General features: G+C 35.6%; 1 protein-coding gene across 2 annotated transcripts; it reads left to right on the top strand.

The window, feature by feature from the left end:
- On the top strand, positions 1-27,152 carry LOC131951859 (myosin-3). Of its 2 annotated transcripts, XM_059314263.1 has the most exons (15): positions 1-70; positions 2,688-3,205; positions 10,824-10,902; positions 11,407-11,590; positions 15,720-15,783; positions 15,928-16,003; positions 17,550-17,645; positions 18,479-18,622; positions 22,442-22,585; positions 23,952-24,082; positions 24,277-24,319; positions 24,619-25,351; positions 25,768-25,869; positions 26,517-26,623; positions 26,812-27,152. In XM_059314263.1, exons 1-15 carry the CDS (start codon positions 5-7, stop codon positions 26,911-26,913), a joined length of 2,589 nt encoding a protein of 862 aa, XP_059170246.1. In that variant the 5' UTR covers positions 1-4; the 3' UTR covers positions 26,914-27,152. The 2 variants fall into 2 exon arrangements, with proteins under 2 accessions (XP_059170246.1, XP_059170248.1); XM_059314265.1 differs by lacking the exons at positions 1-70; positions 2,688-3,205 and adding an exon at positions 7,361-7,678.
- The last annotated feature ends 580 nt before the right edge of the window (positions 27,153-27,732 follow it).

Below are 27,732 nucleotides of genomic sequence, written 5' to 3'. Positions count from 1 at the left end.
TGTGATGCTTGGGAGTGGGGTACTGGTTGTAGAAGTTTTGTGGTCTGTGTTGGACTACGGTGTCATTATGGTGAGTGGTTTTATCTAGGTGTCTATATTTTGTGTTGGTTTTATTTCATCAGGTAGGATAAGTTGTTTTATCTACTAGGTGTCTATATTTTGTGTTGATTTTATTCGTCGCTTATATAAGTTGTTTTATCTAGGTGTCTATATTTTGTGTTGGTTTTATTCGTCGCTTAAATAAGTTGTTTTATCTAGGTGTCTATGTTTTGTGTTGGTTTTATTTCATCGGGTACCATACGTTGTTTTATCTAGGTATCTATATTTTGTGTTCGTTTTATTCGTCGGTTAGGATAAGTGGTTTTATCTAGGTGTCTATATTTTGTTTTGGTTTTATTTCATCAGGTAGGATAAGTTGTTTTATCTAGGTGTCTATATTTTGTCTTGGTTTTATTCGTCATTTATATAAGTTGTTTTATCTAGGTGTCTATGTTTTGTCTTGGTTTTATTCGTCGGTTAGGATAAGTTGTTTTATCTAGGTGTCTATGTTTTGTCTTGGTTTTATTTGGTTTTTTTCATCAGGCCCGCTAAGTTGTTTTATTTAGGTGTCTATATTTTGTCTTTGTTTTATTTCATCGGGTACGATAAGTGGTATTTAACTAGGTGTCTATGTTTTGTATTGGTTTTATTCGTCGGTTAGGATAAGTTGTTTTATCTAGGTGTCTATATTTTGTCTTGGTTTTAATAAATATTTCATCAGGTCCGATAAGTTGTTTTATCTAGGTGTCTATATTTTTTTTTTCATTCGTTAATTATGATAGGTTTTCATCCAAGTGTTTATATTTTGTGTTAGTTTTATTCGTCGGTTAGCATAAGTGGTTTTATCTAGGTGTCTAAATTTTGTGTTGGTTTCAGTCTTTAATTAGGATTTTTAAAAAATATAGGTGTCACTAGTTTGTGTTGGTTTCATTCGTCACTGGTTACTCCAAATATCGATACATAAGTTTTTAACAGAGTGTCTTTTTCTTATGCCAAGAGTTTTCTTTTTTTCCTTCTTCTTCCTTCTTAATTGATATATTGGAGGGAATTTCCCCCAACTCATTATTTCGTGTCGACATGTTAAACGCCTTGTGTCCTGTTGACGACGACTGTAGACTACTTTTCTTTCAGGATTTGCTTTCATAGCTTTTGCCCACACAAGAAAAAAGTAAAAAGCAGCAGTTGTTTGATTTTGGAGTTGTCTCTCCTAGACGGGTTCCGGTCCTATCTTACGAGCCTCATGAGCCCGGAGATCCGAACTCGAGATTTTTGGAGTTAGCAATCATAGCTAGTTTCCTATTGATATGAGGACAGTAATTTAGTAATGTGTTCTTAAATTGTTAGATTGTCATAACGACAAAGCATATGTTTTATAACTGTGAGTATTGTCTTCAGCGTCCATTTACCACATCAAGAAAGTGTCAGTTTTCTTGAATTCTAGCTACCGAGGTTTTTGTAAACATGTTGTGTATCAAACAATAGTGCGTGACATCAGTGCCTTAAGAAGATTATCAATGGCGTTTTCTTCAGTGATCAGAGCATGGTACAGCGAACATAACGGTCTACATATGCCTTCTGTAGCTAATGCATCCCATATATAGCAAACTAACATGACGCACATATCATTTTGTATGTTTTATGTTGATGTTTGTGGTTGTTGTGGTTTAATGTTAGGTTTAGGGTTATATTTATCTTCTCAAAATATTTGCATATAGACATGTAATTGGAAATTTAGTATATCTAAAAACCCGACAGCGTCTTGTATTTGCTGCTTAGTAAACACACAAGCCACGGTCCTTTACAGATACGTAGATACAGATATATATATATATATATATATATATATATATATATATATATATATATATATATATATATATATATATATATATTATACATATTCACATCCCCACTAATTAAGAATGTCGCACCATGTTTAATGTAGGCTATATAAAAACTTGCAAGTAAAGTCTTAATGCTCAAGTTAAAATATTTGTATTGACCCCCCCCCCCTCCCCTATCCACAGGAACCCCGTTAAGTCTGGATAAGTACTCCCGATACTTTCAATAGTCGGTTTGTTAAAAAACCTCCGATAGGTCAATGTTGGGCAGTATCGTGTTTTAAATATATTCTATCCAATCGTTACTTGAGCCATATTACGATTAGGGCATTTATTGAGTCACGTTTAGGGTTAGCGTTAGCTAGATGTAGTTTTAATTTTAAGGTTAAGATAAAAACCTGGATTAAAGTTAGGGAAACCTTAAACGGGAAAAAATGCCTATATGATGTCATGCTGATTTTGTAACACATATTATAACGTCAGTTTTAAATGGTTAATTTATCCTGAGGTTGCGTAAATCTTCCCAAACCACTGTAGTTGTCAGTTTAACAAATTTGTGGCTAACGTTTTAGCATGAATCGTCGATGAATGTCGCGTTTCTTTTTTTTTTTTGTTTCGTTTCTTCTGAATTTTTTTATTCGCTTATAAAACATTTATTTTTACCCCGTATAGTAAAACTCCTAAGAAACTGTCAAATCTGAATTGACGAACTAACGCATGCCAATGTCCCAACAAGCATTCTTTTATTTTCTCACCGCGCTCAACACTATTCGAACGGTTTAAACATCGACATTTATTTTCCTACAGAATGGCTGGGAAAGGCTTGCGAGGACGGAGCTTCGTCGTAAACAAAGGCCAAGGGGAGATCACTTTAAAGTTTTCGGCGTCGAGGTCAAATCAGGATCAACAACTCCAGCTCAAAAACGAACACTCCAGAGACCATTTTCGGCAACAGTTTCCAGACAAACTAGCCGAGTAAAACCTCATGTGAAATTAAGTGTCGACGGATTCGTGTTTGGGAAATACGAAACGATAAATGACATTTCTGACGAAGCAGGAGCTAGACCTTGCAGACACCGCGCCGCTTTTCTCAAAGCCCTGCTCGCGACTACCACACTGATGAACGAGCAGGCGTCTAAACAAAATCCGGAAAATGTTAGTTTGTCGTCCAGCCGCCCATCTTCTGCGGCGGGGGCGGTAACTGAGTCGTCCAAAGGAGTACAGCGGCAGTCGTCCAGTATGGGGGTGAAGAGGTTAAAAAGTGCCACAAGTGTAGTAGCTCGTTTTTCTTCAATGGATAAACAAGGCGGCCACGACAGACACATGTAAGTACAGTAGTAAATTATGCTCGCTTTAATTAATACGCTAGCTGTCACAATGTTAGTTGATATGATGATCATTTAGATTCTTTATCTAGAAAGTTATTAAACAGTCAAATTGTAAGTACAGTACTAAATTCTGCTCGCTTTAATTGATACGTTATCCGTCACAGTGTTATGTACATTATAAAGTACGTGAAATAAAAAAAAAATTGACATTTCCACCCTCTGTCCTAAACGATTCTTTATCAAGAAAATTATTAAACAGCCATATTGTAAGTACATTATTACATTATGTTCGCTTTAATTAATAACGTTATCTGTCACAATGTTAGTTGATATGTAGATTATAAAGAACGTGACATTTTAAATGTTAAGACTTTTCCAACCTCTGTCCTAGATAGATTCTTTATCTATAAAGTTATTAAATAGTTAGTACAATACTAAATTCTGCTCGCTTTAATTAATACGTTGGTTGTCACATTGTTGGTTATAAACTGCGTCTTTTTCTACCGTCTGTCCGAAATGTATTCTTCATAAAAATAACATTGAAGAGATAGGCCTACATGTAAGTACAGTACTAAAACGTGCTTGCTTTACTTAATACATAAGCTTTCACATTGTAGGTAGATGTATAAACTGAATGGAAACATTTTCCAAGTTCAAAATGTATTCTTGATACAAATAATTGTTGGCCTATTAGAAAAAAACAAGAAAAAAAAACATGAATAGCTTGTATGCTATGTTTATTATGGACGTAAATTAGTAATCTTAGTAGTTTACAAGTAACTCCCCCCCCCCCCTCCACTTTTTGGGAAGTATCCTTAGTCGGACATTGGTAGGAAAAATAGAACATACAATTTAATGAGATAACTGTAGATTTTAACAATGGGTTAAAACATGTTTTTATTATGAAATATTTGTCGACACGACTTAAAGAAAAACATATTTACTGCGAAGCGGATTGTAAACATAGCTTTGTTAGACTTTATTCGATGCACAGGGCATTCAACATAGTCTATGGTATCTATACACAATTTGATTCGTACACGTTACCACATGTAAGAATATCGCATAAATAGTTGAATAATAGTATAGACAGCATTAGTGGCTTATCAATGAATGGGGGCGTGGAGAGCGATCGCCCTAGGCGCCGGACTTGGGGTAATATGAACATTGAATTCATGCGCTCCACCACCCCCCCCCCCGGAAAATGTCGACCGCCCCCCCCCCCCCCCGAAAACATCAAGTCCGTCCCCCCCCCCCCCGAAAACATCAAGTTCCCCCCCCCCCCCCGGAGAAAAAAGTGTAGAAGAAACACTAATTGGAGTCAGAGACTTGGGAGACGCCTGCTCAACTTGGCGCACAATTTCCACGCCTCTGACGACATGACACTTTCAGTGTTGTTGTTTTAAAAAAAAACATACTGTCGTCTGTTTAATAAGTTAAATCGTCATACGAAAAATCGTTATAGCATTCTAGCACTCACACATTTATCCATCCCCTAATGGGAAGCCACTATGTACATGTTCTTTAAAGGATTTAAGTGAGTAGCTTCCCCTGAAATTTATAACACGGTTTGCCGATACTGCTAATGTTTAAAAAGTTTATCATAAAATCAAGTGTATGCGCGTGATTGCTTGTGTGTGTATGTGGGTGTTGGTGTTACGTGTATTCAAACTTATAGTTAATTCGGTGTCATCTTCATCTGAAGGTGTTTTCAGTCGTTAAATTCAACAACCCTTGTATGGTGTCGTCTGATGCGGTCAGCAGTGTTTCTTCCAGACCTTTTTTCTCTGGGGGTGGGGGGAGGCACTTGATATTTTCGGGGGGGGGGGGGGGGGGGGGGGGGGGCTAATTTTCCGGCTGGACGGCGCGGACACTGGTAAAAGTATATGTTTTCCATTATAAATTCCATTTCGTTCGAGGGAGGGGGAGTTAGACTTTCTCCCGAAGAGATGCCTGGAAGAAACTCTGACGGTCAGTAACTGGTCCCCTCATTGAGATGCCACATTGTCCCTCCTAGCATTAGCTTGTCTGATGATGCTACCATTCATGATGTAACTCTTCGTGAGGCTACTATTTGAGGCACAACTACCCACCCTCATGATGCCACTTCTCATTGTGGTGCTACCATTCATGATGTAACTCTTCGTGAGGCTGCTATTTGAGGCACAGCTACCTTGGCACTACCACCCCTCATGATACCACTTCTCATTGTGGTGCTACTTCACATACAACCGTTCATGCTGCTACCATATATGGTGTCACCAACACTATTTGTATCACTGATTACCTTACATCTCATAGTGCTGTTTACATTTGGTAATTTAGATTCAAGTATAGAATGATACATTGTATTACTTAGGTGAATTTGTTTTACAATTTACATTTGTTTAGTTTTTATCGGGTTGATAATGGAATCTGAAATATTCTAATCAATTAAATTCCAATTAATTATTAAATGGCTTCATAACTTAGGTAGATACTAAAGATTTAACAGTTTAATTAATTTCAACATATTTTCAACCACTCTCTAGTGTAATACGTGCACTAGAATGCATTTCTCCTTTATTACTACATTGCTCTCATTAACCCCCCCCCCTCCGCCACCTACTCTCTCTTCTCACCACACACCTCGCCTAAATCCCACGTAAAATATAAATGGATCGTGTTATAAACGTGTTATAAACGTACATTTAGAGGCAGCTTTATTGTTGAGCTAAAAATAGATCCACTTTTCTTTCACCCTTTAAATGTCAGCAAATACCTTTGACCCATAGATCGATATCAGACTGATTGGCTGACGATCGATAGAATCGTAGAATTTATGATATCTGTGGCAGAACTCAATCTGCTTAGTGGTGGCGGGAAGAAAATCAGATAATGGCGGCCCCACTCTCTCTGTTCCTGATGTTCAGTTGTGTTGTAGTTGTAAAAAGTACAGTGCCCTTACGATACATGGTGCAGGTGAAGTAGAGTTCACCTGTTTCAGTGACCTCGGCATTTGAAAGGATAGTGTGGTCACCACCATGCCCAGTAACCTTTAATTTCCCTAACGTGAGTCAGGTACCCAGGGACGTCTTAAGGATTCGAGACCGGGATTCGAACTCGATTCTTTCAGGTTTGCAGTCGCCCCTCTATCATTCGACCATGCCGTTCCTTGAGTCTTCTAAAACACAATTTACGGACGTCTTGTATGTTTTTTAACGATTCTTTATAATGACAAAGCCAGTAGCTATTTACCTCAACCCAAATAAACAATGGCCAATAACCTTTTCACCTCAACTTTTGCCTGTTGTTACTATATATTTTCTCTACTTATTTTAAGGGGCCAAAAACAGGTGGGGTTAGAAGAACGCCCATGAAGGGTGGAACGGGAAGGGGGTGAATAATTTCTGAATCATTTAATGCTAGTGGTTTTTAAACTTGATTCTTGTTTATTTGTCTTTTGTCGACAATATCTATCTAGTATTGGGTAATAGAATCGGCAAAGTTTTGTGAATTTATTAAAAGAAAGATCAAACCCGTATTTCTTGTCCTATTTTTCATGCACCTAATAAACTACTTGAAAACACGTGATGTCATTTTACATATCATTTCAACAATCCTACGCAAATACTGTAGTCCTTATCTATGATTGTTTCCTTAACAAACACTTCACATTTTAAGTATTGCTTATTTTGTGAACAATTCACTAGCACTCGATCGTTAATTTGTTTCGTTTTTTGACACCTATAAATATTTCACAAGATTTACCACGCACTCCAAAATTTCAACATGTCAGTATTGTCCAACATTTAAATAACAAGTAACATGCAAGTCACGTTAAGTCTCTATAGAAATTTATTGGCGTCTCGTCTACAGGAATAATATGTCGAGCCAAAGGCCAGCCGTGTTTTTTCCATTTCCAACTTACCCAACTTGTTTTGTTAAACGTTTCAGTCGATCGTCTGCTAACAGTTTTTCAATGTTTTGTTTAGTCGACCCTAACCCCCTACCCACCCACATCACCCACCCTAAAGTTTTTTCACCTTTCGCTGTAGCTTTAATTTAAAGACAAATTTGCATTTTGTATTTGACAGCTGAGGCTGTTATGTACGCTTGTTAACATTGATTGATTCGCCATGTCAGAACCTTCGGTTGGTCTAAATCAGACGCGAAACTAGAAGTTGAAGAAACACGCTTCAAAAAATTATATCGATGTTTTCTTGTTTGTGTTTTTGATAACAGTGATTTCCGTTCATGGTGTAATGTAGGATAATGAAATCAGTGTTTAATTAGAGCAGACGGCTGCTAGAAAATGTCGGTCGCTAAATCTCCCAGAAGCCATACCCTGTGGCAGCGTGCGGTCAGCATCGCTCACACGCACGAGAGCGGGGCGAGCAATGACCGCAGTGGCCCAGGGAAAATGTCCAAAGTCTCGGCGTTCCAGAGCGTGGCTGTTAAGTTGTTTGAGACTAAAAAACTGCTGGAGAAGTGAGTACAGTTTTAAAAAACAATTCTACTTTTGGCTGGTGTTAGTTGTCGTCTCTATTTATTTTGTGTTTCCATCTTTATCAAGGATTAGATGTTATTGTTGACAAATAGCCTTACTCCGTGTTGTTCATGGGCGAACCATCTTTTAACAAACTTACTCTTTACTTCAGTTTATTAGTTCGTTAGTACATGTTCTTGTAAGTAAGGATCTTAATTTTAGTCAAGTTGAATAACTGACTGAAGCTACATTATACACCATGCCTATATTGAAGTACCCATAATATAAATATATATTTTTGATAAACGAAATTGGAGCGAAAATTGTATTTAAATTCAAATCACTTTTCAAACTATCAGTTAATAGAAAAGCAGCATCGTGATTAAAATAAAAAAAAAAGTGTAGAAAACTTGTGTGATTATTGATTTCGCAGATTTTACGAGTTGTATAACTTTGTTATTCAAAGAAGTAAATGAGCATTTGTCAAAGCAGGTCTTATCATAACTTAACGTTGAATGATTTACTAATTCATAACAGAACAGAACATTTTACATCGATATACGTCAATGATCTTAAAACTACACAACTTAAAATAATTATATTATGTAGAGATTAGTTGTATTTTTAAAAATATTAACATTCATTCAAATGTCAATGTACAGTTGTTTTATAGGGGCTTAGATCTTTTCATTTTTTTTAAAAACAAAGTTTAATGACCCCTCTTTATTTACCTCAGTGGTATAAAGTATTCGACTTTCTGAATAACCAAGTAACAACTTGATTGATACTGGATATTTTATCCACGCATAAACTTATCTTTAACATCATATTACGTTAAAAAAACATAGCACATGACATACAACACACAACCGCTTTCTTTTTCATAACACTATGTCGCTACACAATTGAAATAAACGTCCCCCCTCCTCACCCCCTCCCCTCAAACTAGGTCACATAGAGCTTGTGGGAGATCAGTATAACATGTCACAATACAAGCTAAAAATAGAACCGTTCAATACATGACCGTAGGGCTATTAGAAAGGTATTTCATCAAAGGCATAGTGTTGGGCATTGGTTATTTATCGGGGAAATATGGAAATGAATTTTTTCCCGAAGTATTTGAAAATAAATTTACTACAGATCAGATATTTTTCCATTAGTAATTCAAAATATATTACATACTCACCATGTATTTTACTTATATACCCGAAATGTATACCTGACTAATTTAAAACTTGGTCAGTTTTTCTTTCAGACATTTTTCTTCGGCAAGGGGCTGTATATATATACAGTGGCGTAGCGAGGTTGGGTGTCACCCGGTGCGGCACTTAATGGTGTCACTCCCCCCCCCCCCCCCAGAGGCGTAGCGACCCTTCCCGTGGACAAACTTTCAAATTTTCGATTTTCACCCCCTCCCGTCTCAAACTTTCGATTTGCACCACCCCCCTCAAGTTTTCGATTTGCACCCCCCACAAAGTTTTGATTTGCACCCCCCTCAAGTTTTCGATTTGCACCCCCCTCAAAGTTTTGATTTGCACCCCCCGCAACTTTTCGATTTGCACCCCCCTCAAACTTTCCATTTGCACCTCCCCTCAAGTTTTTCTCTATATATTTTTCTATTTTTTGCCTTGGTGTCACCCCCCCCCCCCTAAATGGTGTCGCCCGGTGCGGTCCGCACCCCCCTCCCCGCCCCCCTCGCTACGCCCCTGTATATATATATATATATATATATATATATATATATATATATATATATATATATATATATATATATATATATATATATATATATATATATTATTTTCTATTTCTACGAAGGGATATTGTGGTTAGCACAACCCAGCCACTTTTATTTTCTCTAACCTATCGCAGTTGTGTTGATTCGTGGACGTTTTACGGGCACGGGGCCATGATTCCAACTCCAGACTTTCGGTTTAGCACCTGCTTATATACCAAACACAATTTGTGTGTGTGTGTGTGTGTGTGTGTGTGTGTGTTTTAACATTGCAGATTTTGTCAACAAATTCACAATCCTAAAAAGCCGATTCGTTGTATTATATTTTAAAAAGTGTCCTACACTTGTTGCCCCCATTGGGTCTAGTTTTCAAATCAACATAATGCTATTCACACTCAGACATAAAGCGGTACACTTTCACAAGCACTTTAAGAAAGTAAAAAAAAAAAACAACAACTTCGAATAGTATCTACAGAGACATCCATAGCATTCGTTTGTTTTGTTTGGATTGTTGTCGTTTGACAGACGTCGATACCCGATCTGTCAACTGACAATGTGTACAGGCGTCAGTCCGTGGTATCGATCGATGACAATCAATGAAACAAATCTAGGCCAGATCACCAGTCAACTGGTTTCACGTTCACGTCTTATTGTTTGAAGGTTTAAAAAAAAAAATAACACGTGGAAGAAATAAATATTGTCTCATGTTTTGAAAATATTGAGTTCCTATTTCGGAATTTTTAATGCGTCAACTCAAGACTTGCGCGGTTGCAAATAATAATAATACTAAAAATAATACTTAAAAAAATAAATAATAAACAAACAAAAAAGAAATAAATAAACAAATGATTTGAAGCAATGGTTCTAAAACTAGTAAATTAGTTTATATTTCGGTCCCTATTTAATGAGATATCCTACTTTCTGACATGTTATCATAAGTTACTTTTTATTTTGCTCCTATACATTATTTTCAACATTTAAAACTTACGTCATATTTTTTAATATATGAGATTATCCATTGCTTTTATTGACAGACTATTTATATTGATCTAGTGTTTTCATTGACCTACTTTATATTGACCTTCTATATTTATTGACCTATTTTATAGTGAACAACTAAATTTATTGAACTACAATTCAATATTGCAGTTCTAATAACTGTTATGGTTAAATTTCTGTCTTTCCTAAGCAGCTGTTGTTGACAGGCTGTTTGTACTTGTCAAAGCATTTTAAACCTACTGATCTTGTGATGGGTTATTGATTTATAATATCGAATTATTGTTTTATTGCATTAATTGTTCATATGGACTCAAAGTTCTTACTGACCTACTGTTCGTATTGACCTAATGTTATTGACCTTCTTCTATATCCCACTGTTTTTATTGACCTAATGTCTTATCTTCTCCGGGCAGAGAACGAGAGATCAAATCTAAAACCGAAGAGCTAGAGGGGCTTAGAGCTAAACTAGCTCAGGAGCAGGATGGCAAGCAGGTCAGTTCTCATAACCCACGAGCTCTATTTTGGTATATCACATTACGGAGGTGCTAAGGCACGTTGTTTTGTGCGGGCAAGCCCATGATTTGTTTGAAGGTCCGGATGCGGCCCGCAGAACACCAACACTAGAAACACTGCCCTATAGAACATTTCTAGTCTGGGAATAAAAAATATGAAACTTAATATTGAAATTCAGGGCGTTGAGAAAATGTTAGTTCACGGTTATAAAAATAATCTATAAGCTATAAATAGATGAAACCTAAGTAATCTTTTCCGAACAAATAAAAATGTGGCTAGGATTAAGCTACGATTGAATATTGTATAAAAAAGCGTCAGTGAAGTATGAAAAACATTGACATTTTGGTATATTTAATTGTTGATACAAATGAAGATCCTAAAAACATAGTGTTACGAAAAACATTATGAAAAACATGCGTTTTTGTTTTGAATAAAACTTATATCTTACTACTACTTCTACAATTTGGTCTAAATTTGTTTTAGGAGCTACAAAAACAGCTGGATGATATCCTGCTCAACCAATCAGACGCTAGCAAAAAGCTCGTGCGCGCGCAAGAACTGTGCGAGACACTACGCGCCGAAAACAAGACGAAAACTGAGCACATTGAAAAGTTGGAGCGGAACATGTCCCATATGGAAGACAGGATGAGAAATCTAGAAATACGGGGTAGGTAGACAGTGTTTTTCATGCTTCTCTCCACCCCAACCCCTCTCCCATAAGCACGTCTACCGCCTCCCCTGGACGAAATTAAACAAAAATAAATTGAAAATGTAATCTACTTTAACCAGTGTCTTCAAGACCCATTTTCCCCCCGGAAATTACACATGCCTTCCTCTGAAGTTTTAAAGCCCCCCCCCCCTCCCTTCCCGGAGAAAAATAGCTGAAAGTAGGGAGGGAAATGTCTCATGGATCGGTATGTTTGTGCTGAGGAGTGTTTCAGGAAGTTGAGGCTTTGTTAGGTCGCAGCAAGTGCAGATATATTATGTTTTAATATCCACAATAAGGGAATTGATTATAGATCTATCTTCCTGCAATTTACGAACCCAAAATCCTGCTTCACCTAGTACACGAACCCAGTAACCTGGTACAACGAGTACTTCAACCCATAGCTCAGAAGCTAGTTTTCACTCAACTGTATATGTAATCATCTGCTAATTTCTATTTGTGTATATTGTTATATAACTTCTACATATGTTTGTACGTTTTATCGTACCCCTTCAACATATGTTTGTATGTTTTATCGTACCCCTGCTACATATGTTTGTATGTTTTATCGTGCCACTTCTACTTTTGTTTGTATGTTTTATCGTACCCCTGCTACATATGTTTGTATGTTTTATCGTACCTCTTCAACATATGTCTGTATGTTTTCTCGCACCACTTCTAAATATGTTTGTATTTTGTATTTATTTATCAGCTACTCCACTTACTCGTTTTGACAACACAAACGTCATGACAGTTATTAAACTGTCCAAGTTTTATTGACATCTATCTATTGTCAACATTTTCTTCTGATCGAACGCCAAACAAACCCCTCCCCTACACCTCCACCCACCCCACCCCTAGACGAATGGGTTCCAGAGAAATAAACAAATTTTAAAGTACCCTTGATTGTAAGCCATTGGCAGATATTTGACTTTCTCTTGGTTCGTTGCCAGAAGTTTTGTTTAATTGTATACACTGGTACACATGAACGTCAATATAGGGCATGTAGTCTTAGAGTCTTAGAGAGAAAGAGAACAGAACAGTGTCGGTGAGAGTGAACAGAGTTAGAGGGTGTGTTGGGAGGGGGGTAGAGTTAGGGAGTGGGGATAGTTAGAGAATGGGGTAGAGTTAGAGAGTGGGATAAAATGTGAGAGTAGGGATAAAGTTAGAGAGTGGGATAGAGAGTGAGAAAGGGAGGGATACGGTTAGAGAGTGGGGATAAAGTTGAGAGTGGGGATAAAGTTGAGAGTGGGGATAAAGTTGAGAGTGGGGATAAAGTTGAGAGTGGGGATAGAGAGTGGGGGATAGAGATAGAGAGTGGGAAAGGGAGGGATAGGGTTAGAGAGTGGGGGTATAGTTAAAGAGTAGTAATAGTGTCTGTGAGAGTTGAGACTGTCCGAGAAGGTGAGGATGGGGTGTATGAAAGCGGAGAGTTTAAGAAAGTGGGGACGGTGACAGAAGAGTGCGAAGATCATTAAAGAGGTTTGGAGCGTAGCAAGTGAGAGTTAGAGAGAGAAATAATAATCATTAAAAAAGTTTTAAAAAACCCACGTTTTCTGATTGAACTAAAAAGTAGAAAATAAATACTATACATCACAATAATGCAAGCGATCACTCTACTATAATGTAAATATGACCTTATAAATTCTACAGATGGTTGAAATTATAGAATGTCAGACACTGTAATATTGACATACATTATCAGTTGCGAGCTAATGATACGATCAGGTAGAGTTGAAAGGGGGGGGGGGGTGGGGAAGGGCAGAATAAGAAACACAAAATGTAAAACCCGATCTACTAAACCTTGGTCGTCACACTTTGCATTGTGTTAAAGAAACAAGTACAATGGGAGACAACATTAAACACATTAAATGTGGAAATTAATGCATATTATTATTATTAATGCATGGTTGACAGAATATCGAAGGAAAAATAGATTGCTTCCTCCTAATTTATATCTGTGTGTAAAGAGCAAATTGTTTCTATTTAACAACGCAACCATACACGTGTGTAATTTACAGTGGTAAAAGTACACATATATGTACATTTTTTAAATTTTTAATGTGGTATATTTCATTAAGAAACTAATCTAAATTATATAAATACTATTAATGCGGTTAATTTTTGTAGGTCTACGCATCACAATGACTACTTTTATGTCATTACTACACATTTTTCAAATGACTCTTCGAAGAGTTGTCCACTATATTGATATTACCAAATGAATGTAATGGTTGTACACAATATTGATCCTACTAATGTAACAGTTTACTTGAAAACACCATTCAGAGAACTCATGTACTACTTGTACACAATATTGATACGGCTTATGTAATATTTGTCCAAACCTTTAAAATAACTTATGAACTACTTGTACACAATATTGAGACGACTAATGTACTACTTGTCCACAATAATTAGATGACTAAACGACAACACGCACACCACTCAAACCACTAATCCCACTCTCGTAAATCTGTGTAGAAAACTGAAGTTTTAACGACCATTCTCATCATGGGTTGTAAAATGTTGACAACTTTAATCAAGACCCGGATTAACTGGATTAAAACTGTCTTATCTCTTTGATTCAATACCCTTCGCCCAACATACTGCCTTGGAGAGCTATGTATTGTTCTGCAAGGGCTTGTCTTACCAAGTTGCTTTACGATCCGCGTTCGCTTGAAATCAATCATATTTATAAAAAAAAAATCGATATCCGTGATTTGTGATTTTTTTTTAGCTTTGACGGTTTAACGATTTCAAACAGAGCTGAGTAAACGACCATGACGTCATACGATCCGGCCTATGTTTACCTCGCCGAAATTTTGATTCGCGTTATTCGGCTCGGCGGGTTATAGTTTTTTATTGCCTGTTTTTTGAATGGTGGGTCGTTTTGTTTACCAACCCGGGTAAAGCAAAGGGTTTTAGATCATAGAAGTGTATTTTAAATAGGAGCGGTTCAATAGGCTGTGGTACGGGGTGTAGCGGTTGGACAAAGTGTTGGGAAAAAGTTTTATGAACTGCTACATACGTGGTGGAGTTAACTGGTTATTTGACTTGCTACTGGTTGGACGTTCGGCTGTCTTTTTCACTTTTTGTTGATGGTGTTTGGTTGTTTCAGGATTTGTTGAATTAATGATGTATTCCAAACATCAACATTCACGAGGTAGGCGTCTCATTGTTATAATATAATGGATGTGTTAAAGTTAAAGCCGAAAGTCTCCAGTTCGAACCCCCGGATTTGAGTTCATAGGACGTCCCTGAGTCCACTCAGCCTTGATGGGTACCTGGCTCACTTTAGGGAAAGTAAAGGCGACTGGGCATAGTGGTAACTACACTGTCTCTCCATGCCGAGGTCATACAAACAGGTGAACTCTGCTTCATCTGCACCCAGAATGGCCTGGTTCAAAATGGTTACTTATGTTTTGTATACGAGTCTTTGTATTTCAAAGGGCAACTATGTATATGAAAACTTCTAACAGTACAGGTGTGTGTGTGATTTATTTGAATATATTACTATGGGGGTACTAGTGCTTATATAAAAATGAGGTGTATGTGATTTTTAAAGAGTACAGTCTATGTTGAAATAGGTTGGTGTACCTAGATAAAAATCGTATATAAGATTAATGGAAAAGAAAGAGGATCTACAAAAGTGTCTCTACATCTTGGATATTTTATTTGATGTTTTGAATACTGTTAGTCGTAGAGAGGTAGTAAAGAGTCATAGAGAGGGAGTAAAGAGTCACAGAGGGTCCAGAGTCATCCAGAGGTAGCGCTGAGGTTTAGTGTATGTACTTTATCTTTCTTGACGTGGCAATCAATTTGTAAAGGTGCTGCTCTTGACAACATGGGACATATATTGTTAACAGGCTTAAACTTACGATAATACTTACATTTAGCGCTAACTCACGATTCAGTCTACCCATCTGATTATCATGAATCGAGGCTTTGAGAAATGGGTAAAAAAAATGCATCTTATTAACTTATTTGGTAGCATCAACTTTAGTAACATTTTAATGTAAGACTATAATCAGTTTGTACAAACAATAACTTTGTCTCAACATTGCCCTCCCCCTCCCCTACCCCACAGCTTCTGAGGTGGAAAAGGCCGAGCTAACATTGGAGTCTACACGTAGGAATTTGGAGAATTGCCAGTAAGTAGTTGTGGTTAATTTTGGCTAACATTTAAACTTGTATATATACATACATACACACACGTATATATATATATATATATATATATATATATATATATATATATATATATATATATATATATATATAAATTCACATTTCAGACAAGAGTTAAAGAACAAAGAACGAGAATTTGAAAGGTTCCAAGAGAGATATGACGACAAGTGCAGAGAACTGGAGGTAAACTTAGAACACAACATGTGTTTAGCTGTTTAGTTATGTTTCAAATGGACGTTTGTCTTTCTATTTCAGTTGTTCTTTTGTCTAGTAAAATTATAAAAACATGTCTCCCAGTTTCAAGATGAAATTTGATACATCTGACTTTTGATATATTGTTGTCAACTCAATGGTTTTACCATACACGCTGCAACGTTTAACACGTGCGTTCCGTATTGTAGTTCAACGTCTAAAATTACGTTAGATCTGTTCATCTTCAGAGTTTCTTCCAAGCATCTGAGTGTCCGCCCCCCCCCCCCCCACCCGAAGAAAGTCTACCGCCCCCCCCCCCCCCGAAAATTTCAAGTGCCCCCCCCCCCCCGGAGAAAAAAGTCTGGAAGAAACACTGTACATCTTTCAAAGAATCTGTGATAATCTCCATCATTACTGCTCACAAAACGTATTGCGTAATGTAGATAAAGAAAAACGTGCATCGCCTATACGAGTCCGTTTTTGCAATATTGTTACCACTAAAGTGTCATGTATTATTATTACAGAAAAATGCGCAAACGGAAAACTGCGCAATGGCGCAAGTACAAACTAATTTAATTAATTAACCAACTAAGCTAAATTATGTCATATTTCTTGGAAACATGCTTTATTTTTCTACAATACACTTGCGGTTTTCTTTGCTTAAGTTGATAAATGCGCATTTTTCTGTTGGGCAGTTTCCCGATGCGCTTTTTCCAGTCACCGTATAATTTAATTGGCCACATCTAGACCACTAATCTTTACCATGACACGGGATTATCCATTTGTTTGATAATCCCTAAAGTAGTGGCTCGAATCTAGTATCGCTTTCGTAAGTCGTCCAGACATACTACAGATTTATTTACATCACAGAATAATGACAAGTTATACTATAATCCAAAGTCATGTTCACATATATCACATCAAATGATACTAACAAGATACACTATACACCTAAGCAATGTTCATGCATGTTCACACCACAACATACCAACAAAAAACACTATAGACCAAAGTCATGTTCCTATATCACAGGATACAAAAGCGATATATTATAGACCTAAGTCTTGTTCATATATGTTCCCATTACAGGACACAAAAAAATACACTACAGACGTAAGTCATGTTCATATATGTTCCCATTACAAGACACCAAAAAATACACTACCGACGTAAGTCATGTTCATATATGTTCCCATTACAAGACACCAAAAAATACACTACCGGCCTAAGTCATGTTCATATATGTTCCCATTACAAGACACCAAAAAATACACTACCGGCCTAAGTCATGTTCATATATGTTCCCATTACAAGACACCAAAAAATACACTACCGACGTAAGTCATGTTCATATATGTTCCCATTACAAGACACCAAAAAATACACTACCGGCCTAAGTCATGTTCATATATGTTCCCATTACAAGACACCAAAAAATACACTACCGGCCTAAGTCATGTTCATATATGTTCCCATTACAAGACACCAAAAAATTCACTACCGGCCTAAGTCATGATCATATATGTTCCCATTAAAGGACTCCAACAAAAAGGTGAAGGAGATGGAGAAAAAACTGGATGACCTCAAGGTTCAAGTCAGACACGAGTTGATGAAGAACGATAATATCGAGAGGGTGAGTTGTCTTTTCTTGCAGGCATCAGCTGTTTAGTAGTAGTCACATCTTGTGGTTCTCTGTGTCTTTTGTGACTTGTCGTTGTTCGGTACGTCTGCTGTTTATATGGAGGTTGTCTCATATCTGGTCATATGTGTCCTTGACCAGTCGTTGTTTGGTGTCAGTAGCATCTATGTCTTATTGTGAGCTAGGCTAGTTTTACAATTTTTGTTTGTTTTTGTTTTTATTATATAATCGATATTCCTACATCATTATTAATGTTGTTAAAATGTAAACGTATGTCGTTTAGTTTCCGAATTTGGTAGTCATTTCATTGTGTCTTAATGCTGTTTGTAATATTTTCATTTCAAATCCCAGCTATTCTTTAGTCCGATCCTGTATAACTCTTAGTCCCGATTACCAAGTCTTCATATTACATGAGAATTTGTATAGAAACATTTGCACAAATGATAGGCTATTTACGAAAAACAATGTCAAGACAAAAAGAGGTTATATAACTATATTCTGTAGCCAGGTCTTGAAATTGTAAAATGTATGACATTCTGTACCTAGGGTCTAAAAACTGTAAAAATATTTGATATTCTATACACAGGGTCTAGAAACTATAAAAATATTTGATATTCTATACACAGTGTCTAGAAACTGTAAACATATTTGATATTCTATACACAGGGCCTAGAAACTATAAAAATATTTGATAGTCTATACACAGGGTCTAGAAACTATAAAAATATTTGATAGTCTATACACAGGGTCTAGAAACTATAAGAAATATTTGATATTCTATACACAGGGTCTAGAAACTGTAAACATATTTGATATTCTGCACACAGGGTCTAGAAACCATCCCGAGACTCCGGGAAGAGATCAGTGAAAAAGAGAAGAAGATCCTGACATTGGAGAAATCTCTGGAAGAAAAGACCGCCTTGTTGAACGCCTCTAGAAAATCTGCTCGTGAATACAAAGATCAAATTCGGGTAAATTTACACCAGCGGTTTCTTAAACTTTTGACTCTACGTCTTCCTTGAAAACCCAAAACTTCTTGTCTCCCCAACATATATATATAAAATATATATATATATATATATCTCAGGGGCGTCGCGAAGCGGGGGCAGGGGGGGGGGGGGGTGTGTGGACCGCACCGGGTGATACCATTAAGGGGGGTGGGGGTGACACCAAGACAAAAAAAAAAGCAAAATATATAATATACTAGCCGTCCCGGCCAGGCCCTGCTCTGGCTTCTGTGAAAAACCTTTCTGTTAAAGACCATTACCTGTGTGTTTAGTAATCATCATAAACCCGGCATTGCCCACCCAAACCACAACCAACCAAAACAACAAAACGCAAACATAACGCTAACACAATTACAAATACAAAAGAAAACAAAAACCTAACAACAAACCCAACCACAACCACAAACACCAATACAAACACAAAGAAAAAACAAACAAAAAAGCAAACGAAAACAAAAACCTAACAACAACCCCAAAACACCAATACCAACAAAAAAAAACAACAACGAAAAAGCAAACGAAAACAAACCAAATCCAAACGCAAAACCAACCAAAAACACAAATACAAACCCAAACAAAAAAACACTAACAAAAACGAAAAAAGAAAGAACAAAAACGAACCAAATCAAAACGCAACCACTAACGCAAACCCACCTAAACACAAAGAAAACACTAACGCGAACATAAACGCCCGGGGCGGAATCACCTGTTTTAGCTTAATGAACGACTATAGTACCCCAACTTATTCATAGTCTTTTGCACTCACTTAAACGAACGCGCCTGTTTCAATTTGATGAACAATTATAATACTCCAAGCTTATCCGTAAAATACCTACAACATTTGCACTTGATCAATCCCCGCTAATTATGTAATTATTTTTTTTCCCAACACCAAAACAAAGTAATTAAAAAGTAAATTCTTTTCCACAAAATGCAATGGTTTTATAAAGGGAAGTAATTGTGTTTTCCTAATTTATCAAAGGGAAGTAAGTGCTATAGGACTAAATAAAGACATAATTAGAATTTTTGTAAAAGATTTTTTTTTTTTTTAAACTTGTGTTTAATGAACATGCCGACAATTATTACTATAATTTGAAAAATGAAAATTATTTCCCAACACTTTCAATAGTAATTTTTTAACTCATAAATTTAGACAAATGCGCACGGTAATTGTCTAACACTTAAATCCATCCAAGACCAACGACAAACATATGCGTTACATACAGAACTGAGCTTTATATATTAGATACCAGAAAAATGATTTTGCTAATTCAATTACTGATTAGTTAGAGTGAAAAAGTCTTTTAAGCGCAAATTAAATATTCCGACAATGGGGAGTGGGGGTGACACCGTGACTTAAACTTGCTAATATATATATATATATATATATATATATATATATATATATATATATATATATATATATATATATATATATATATATATATATATATATGTATAGGCCTATATATTTTTTTTTCTGTTGTTAATTCGCTAGTAAATTTACTGTAATGTATCTCATGTCGACGTCCACTTAAAAAAATGTTACTTGTTACAAATGAGTTGGCTGCTATTTCATTACAGCTTCATCCTTTCACACACACAAACAATACAACTGCAACAGAATCAGTGTAGATACATATTTAAGACGAGCCGACCCGCGGCGTATCATATGCCGCTATTTAGTTGTTTTATTTTCTACTTTTCAGTAATTCATAATTTGTGAATTCGACAGTACCAGTGCTGCCACTGAAAATATTTCTTTAAAACACTATAAGTAGCTCGTTAAGGACGATACTACCCCCACCCTCCTTTCCCCCAGCCCCTACCCTACACCCGCCCCCCCCCCCCCCCCCCATGAAAGCAGCCTCCTCTTAGTTACCTCCCCTATAGTTTAAAATGGTTTCAAACTAAATTATCTGCCTCTAATAGCCGTCACTAAACCCGGCTCTACGGCTCTACGATTGTAAACATTTAGCGTGAACCACAGCTCACCAGACCATGTGGGGTGGGGGTGGTAGGGATATGCCTAGAGAGGAAGAGAGGGAGCTGCTAGGTGCTTTTACAGCTTGGTTTTTTCTAGGGTATCCAAGAAGAGAATTATATATATATATATAGATTATTTACAAATGGAATAGCAACATCATGAAAGTAAAGTAGATGTTGAAAGTAACACCAACATTACGTCTCAACTTAAACTGAAATTTACAATGTATTACATTCAGATATAAAAGAACCTATATGATTTTAACATAAATATCATAATGTATTACATTGTTGATTAATATATTCAGACGCATAGCAATGCTGTGTAATATTTGGAAATGTGTAATAGGGCCTACTGATGATTAAGAAAAGAAAAGACCTGTTGCTTTGTTCACATTACAATTTAATTAACGAAGGGATATAACCTATAAGAATTTTACAAAAAGTAAACATAAATGTAATGAAATTCAGAAGTATTAAAATCAAAAGCAAATATTTATTTTATATTATAGAAAACGATAGTATCAAACATTTTATATAAAATATGGTTAACTTTTTTTTTATTAAAGTACATTGTTTTTATTGTTTGATGTAGAATCAAATTAAAAAACCTTAACTTTGTTTAATACTTAATTGATACAGAAAGGATTATTACTAATAATTTAGTTAAGAACAATAGTTGTTTGACCAATATAATTTTGCCTAAGGAAAAAAAATTTGCCTACGGAAACAATAAATAAAATAGTTGTTGAAAAATTTAAAATAGTTGTTGAAATTTAAATTGATTACGAATGATTATTTAGTAATATATAATGTTACCATTTTTCGGGCAAACGGCCTTCGGGCAAGTGGCATTCGGGCATTTGTCCCATTCGGGCAAGTGTCCATTCGGGCATTTGTCGCATTCAGGCAAGTGTCCATTCGGGCATTTGTCGCATTCGGGCAAGTGTCAATTCGGGCGTTTGTCGCATTCGGGCAAGTGTCCATTCGGGCGTTTGTCGCATTCGGGCAAGTGTCCATTCGGGAAATCGGCCTTCGGGCAAACGGCATTCGGACAAGTGTCTTTCGGGAAAACGTCCGGCTCCCACCGCTAGCTTACACCATAAAATAAACTGGGAGTGATCTCCCCTAAACTTTCTAGAATATTCTTATATAACACTACGGGGGATGGCAACTCGGATTATAGACATGATTTTTAATCCATTTTAAATACTTAAACTTTTTAAAATTGAATAAAATCACGTAGAAAAAAGAATTGCACACCAAGTGAACGCCAAATAAAGATGTATATAATAGTGCGGAATATTATTAGTACTTTATAAATTCACATGCGTTTTTTGAGAAATCGGATATAGCGAAAATTACCTCTTCCGGCAGACGGATTTTTACTCAAAATTTGACCGAAGGCAGAAAATTAGATCTTTTACTTACATGTGAAATTTCATTTATCTATCTGGAGTAGAAATCAAGCTATAAGCTTTTGAAAAATTGAAAGTAGAAAAAGTGGAAATCGCTTAAAAGTTGATTCGGATCTACGATTTTGATATAGATCTAGATCTAATACTTATATATAAAATTTCATCAACCCAGCTGTAACGGTACTCAAGTTATCATGTTTACATACACATACAGACACACATACAGACACACATACACACACACACAGACATACGGACAAGATTGCAAAACTATGTTTTTCCGACAAGGCTATTAGTTTAACAACAATAACGTAATTACACTCTCCCATTACTTAGATATAGGCAAACACTATTTTTTCTTCTTTTTAAAATATTTTAGGACACAGAAGCAAAAGAAGAAAAGATAATCTCCCTAACCGAAGAGCTCCAGATGGCCAAAAGTGAGGTCACAACACTGAAGAAGCTAATGGAAAGTAAAAATGTTTTGATTCAGCAGAAATGCCAGGCCCTGGATCGCTCTAAAGTTCGTGGCACCTTTTTCTCTTGTCTCGTTGTTAATAATATCATATCACTAAGCGTAGGTGCGTCCATACATATTTAAGTAAAGAACGTATGTATAAGGAGTGGGGGGGGGGGGGGGGGGGGGCAGAGGCGGAACTAGAAAAAATGGGCCACCCCGCAAAAAAAAAATTCTTGGGTCCCATATAAATAATATATATATATATATATATATATATATATATATATATATATATATATATATATATATATATATATATATATATATATATATATATATATATATATGTGTGTGTGTGTATGTGTGTATAAAGAAAATACGAAATACGAATGAAGAACACTCATTTCGCGCTTGTTCGAGTTTTGAAAAAAAATAAAATAAAAATTATTTTTATTTTTATATTAAGACAAGTTCCACCAGCACGTCAATTATGTGCTATTAGTCTGTGTTGAAAATAAATCTTTTTTTTTTTTTTTTTTTTTTTTTTTTTTTTTTAATAATTTAAGTACAGTTTTTGTTTCAACATAATTATGTCTGCTACATACAGAACTGATTGTAAGGCGGTCAAAAGTATATGAAGCATACAAGCTTTGTATGTGTAATGGTTTCTCGCGTTATGTTTCTTTTTTATGTTTTTTTTAATTTATATTATTAGTTTTAAATACATTTCTTTTTTATACTATGTCATTTTTTAGTATGTATTTTACAAAAAGTAATTAAGAGAAGTAATTGCTATTTAATTGTTTAGTACAAATCTATTAAAAGGAGCTTATGAGCACCCTTACTTTACTTTAAAAAAAGGGACATAAGTCATGGAAGTGGTTTAAACGTTTGCCTATCTTTCACAATGGTTTAAAAACAAAAGGTAAAAGAATAATTATACAAGATCGTGGGATGGTGTCTGTAGAAGAAAGATAATCCAACCGCAGCTACAGTATTCTTTTAACAAAAAAACCAACAAGTCAAAAATTAAAGAAAATTATTTTTTTTAACTAAAAAAATTGATTATGGTCGGCCGTGGGCCCTAAACGGGCTGCCCCCCCTCCCCCCCGCATTGCGGGGTCTGGCGGCACTGTAGTTCCGCCCCTGGGAGGGGGGGGGAACTGGGAAGTGACTGACTTTTATATAGTAGTCCTATTATTATTATATATAGTAATATATACGACTATATACTAATTTACTATATAACTATATACGTTACTAACTACACTATAGACCGTTTTTATATAACGCTGTTCAATATTTATTCTTTTACTGATTGCTCGATTTCTGTTAATTAAACATGCTACTTGCTCAATTCTAGAATATCATACAGGCCTATTTGAATGTACTTTTGTCCTGATTTTGACTGAAAGTATAATGTTGGCAGGTGACTGTTGATACACTGATCAAGTCAGCTGGCAGCCATGATGAGAAGATCAAGCTAGGCCAGATCCAGCAAGTCTTGGACAGACTAGTACAGATTTACCTGCAGACTTTAGCACCTGAAAACAAACCTAGGTGAGGGGGCCTAAGTGGTGAAGATATATTGATTTAAATTTAAAGATGGCTAAAGTCAAACTTTTATACAAAAAAAAAAAGACTGCTGTGAGATGAAAGAGAATGTAATGATGTGTAATGATGTATTTACTTTTGATGTGGAATAGAATTAAATCACTTAAAAAAAAGTTTTTAAAGTAAATTTTATGTTCTAGCCTTCTAGACAACCCTGAAAGAAAATCTGTGGCCAGAAGGGAGGTAAATAATCCTTTAACTTGTAGGATTTTACTGGTTTTGATAAATTAGATTATAGACTTAAATTTTCATTTAGACATTTTCATTACCATTTAGGGCTACTATTACACCCTGGTAATTTTTAAACTGATAATAGGCCTACAGTGTTATTATTAAAAAAAGATGTGATGATCATTTGTTTACAAAGAAAAGTAATTGCAATTTAGACCTACAGAAAGTTAACAAAATAAAAATAATATAATAAGTTTTTAAAAAGTATTTTAAATAATAACGACATGACTTTAAATTTATAAACTCTCCAGGAAATTTCTATCAACATCAATGAGCAGCCGTACAGAGGGGAGAGGAATTCAAACAAAGAAAACCATGGCCACAGCCCTGACCAAACAAGCAGCAAAGCAAATTATTTTCTCACTGACCCAGTGAAAGGTGATCAAAAACTGAAACAAAAACAGATAAGAAATAACGCAGCTCGAGAAAACGGAACGAAACTGCAAAGGAGCTCGTCCTTCCATCATCCAGCTAGTCAGAATGGGACAAAGAAGAAGGCAAGTTTTATTGGTGTTTCTCATGATGGTCGGCCTTGGACATGCTCGCCTAGATCCAGAAAGTCGTTTGCTTCTTCAGGTGAATCTTCCACCAGTGGTTTCATTTACACATCAGAAAACAAGCATAAGTTAAACTCCAAATACCCACCCTCTTTGGATTACTACCTGGGTGTGAACGTTGACGAGGAACTTAATTCTGAAGCTTCACATTACACGAGCACTGATCAGTACCCTCCTAGTAGACTGACAGCTAATGGTGGGGGTAGACAAGGGCATTCACTCTCAACTACTGGCAGTGACACTGAGTACAGCTCACAGGATATAGCTGGTTATGTGGACAGTAGCAAGTTAACAAAACACGAGCTGAGCAGACTGTCTCATCTGACACAGAGTCAGAAGGATGACATTTTGTGTGATATCATCCAGATTGGGGACAGAGTTTCCATTGAAGTGCCACAGAAACCGCCTCGTTATGGACGCAAGAAACGTAAGTCGATTTTTTTTACAGAACTTTTTCATGCACTGAGGATAAGGAAATAAGGGTTAGTTATCTATACTTATTACAAAATATCAGAAATAATTATAGTTAGCTCAGATTGTTTTTTTTTCATAAACATACACATCCTATTATGAAAAAAAACTAAAATTTTAACTAAAGACTTTATGTTTAGGAAACAAAATATAATAATATTTGATTTGAGAAAAATCAAATATCTTCTGTTTATAAAAAGTAGTCTACTTTTGTAACAAAGTTAAGTGCATCAACTGCATTCAAAACAAAGTTTATAACATCTAAAAAAAAACTTTGTTTTTTTCAAATTATTTAATTAGAATATATTATCAGTGTTAAAGTTACAAAAGGTAAATTGCTGATTCAACAATATCATGTTTATTTGTTTCCAGCCCAGCCCATAAACTACATAGGAATTGTTAAGTACATTGGACGCCTGGAGAAACAGCAAGAAGATGACAGCGTGTATGTGGGGCTCAGACTGGACGAACCCAGTGAGTGGAGATTACATAGATCCTCATAGATGAATGGTTCTCATAATTTGTAAACACTAGACACCCTCTCTAGTTTAGTGGCCATAACCTAGTGGTTCCTGTACTTTTAAAACTCCAGCCACCCTATTTGATTAGTAATTTGTTTTTTTTTTCATATCGTAAACACATTAGAGGAATTGTTTGATTAGACAGTGGTCCGGTGAAACTAAATAAACATTTTCATGATTACAAAAATGTGTGAACTAAATATAGTTTGTGTTGGTCTAAGCACCATTCTGAATGTATATCATAACTCAATGTACCTAGGCCTACTAATATTTCTTTCTCACTGGTATCATCACAATTAATTTTCATGACACTGACCACCAGACCTAACAATAAAATTAATAAATTACTGCTATTGAGGTTTACTTTGAAAAGCCCTGATCTAAACATTAATGTAGTTTTAATTTAGTATTGGGAACCCCTGATTTTAAACAGTGTAAGCTGAGCATTTGACATAATTTGTTTTGTTTCACAACAATGTTGTTAATTTATTCAGTGCACTGCAATTTAGAGAAACCACATAGCTTACATTACATATTATATACGTATGTAGAAATTCAATTAAAATAATTACAACAAAATCATTTCAAACAATTTTCCAGTTGGTGACTCAGATGGCATGTACAAAGGCTCAAGGTACATTTTCACCCCAACAAACTATGCAAAGTTCTTCAAGATCAAGGACCTGAATTCTGTCTTTGATGTTTCAGTAAGTCTTATTAGTTTCTAAATTTTATATCAGATACAGACCAACATATACGAGGTAATCTTAATTAAGTTTTAAAATTTGTTGAATTGCAAAATAATCCAACTTTATTTCCATATTTTTTTTTTATCTACACCATTCACAATTTCTTCCTCTGAGGAGTTAAAAGAATGATTAATTTCTCTCCACAGTCAGGCCTGTACCTGCCCATCCCTAGACTGATGCTGCGCCACTATGATAGCCCCAACACCAACTCTTACAGCAGTTTCACTAGCACAAATGGACACTCCTAAATTTGTTATATTACAGCAGTTGTTGGATGTTTGACAGCACTGATGTTAAAACTATCTTGGTGTGGCAGACAGAGAGTTCTTGTAAATTTGTCTAAATTATTTAAAATTTAAAGCATAACTTGTTTGTTGTTTTGGAAAGTTTGTCTGTGATATGTGAATGGATGTGTCTATTTATTTATTTATTATCTCACTGTTAATGTATAATTTATGTAAAAACACTTTTAATTGCTAGACAAATAAAAAAATGTATTTATTTTGGTGCATTTATTTTATTTATCAAGTTTCCTTTTAACTATATAAATATTTTGTTATTCATTCAAATGTCTAAATGAAAACAATTAAGATTTTGTGTAAATTAAAAAAATATGCACATCAAACACCATGTTTTAATGGTGAAATAGATGGTTCGTTTTACAACTTTTATCATACCTTACACTCTTGTGTATGTTAAAAATAAAAATTAATAAATAGGCAAATACACATGCATGAATTCCTCATACAAGGGACGCAATTCTTTAAAATGGAAATGGTCAGTTATCGATAGTAACAGGTGGCTTCCCTTTACACATCAGATTTACAGGTTTGGTACTTTAATTGAAAGTTAAAATAATGTATTTAAAGGTAAAAGTCATCTGCTAAAAAACACGCTACTTGTAAATACTTCCAAACATGTACATGACTACTGGGGCTTCATTGTTTTTTTCTACAAAAATGTTAAACTGGTATTATTCTTAACTGACAGTATGGTAGACTATGGGTAGATAAATAAATTGTATACACGTCGTTGTCCATGTATAACCACCGTCCCACGAGCCTCGT

This window comes from Physella acuta, unplaced genomic scaffold (genome assembly GCF_028476545.2).
Source record: "Physella acuta isolate Inbredline_101_S28 unplaced genomic scaffold, ASM2847654v3 ptg000833l, whole genome shotgun sequence".
NCBI lineage: Eukaryota > Metazoa > Mollusca > Gastropoda > Physidae > Physella > Physella acuta.
This window is presented reverse-complemented; position numbering and strand designations above follow the sequence as displayed.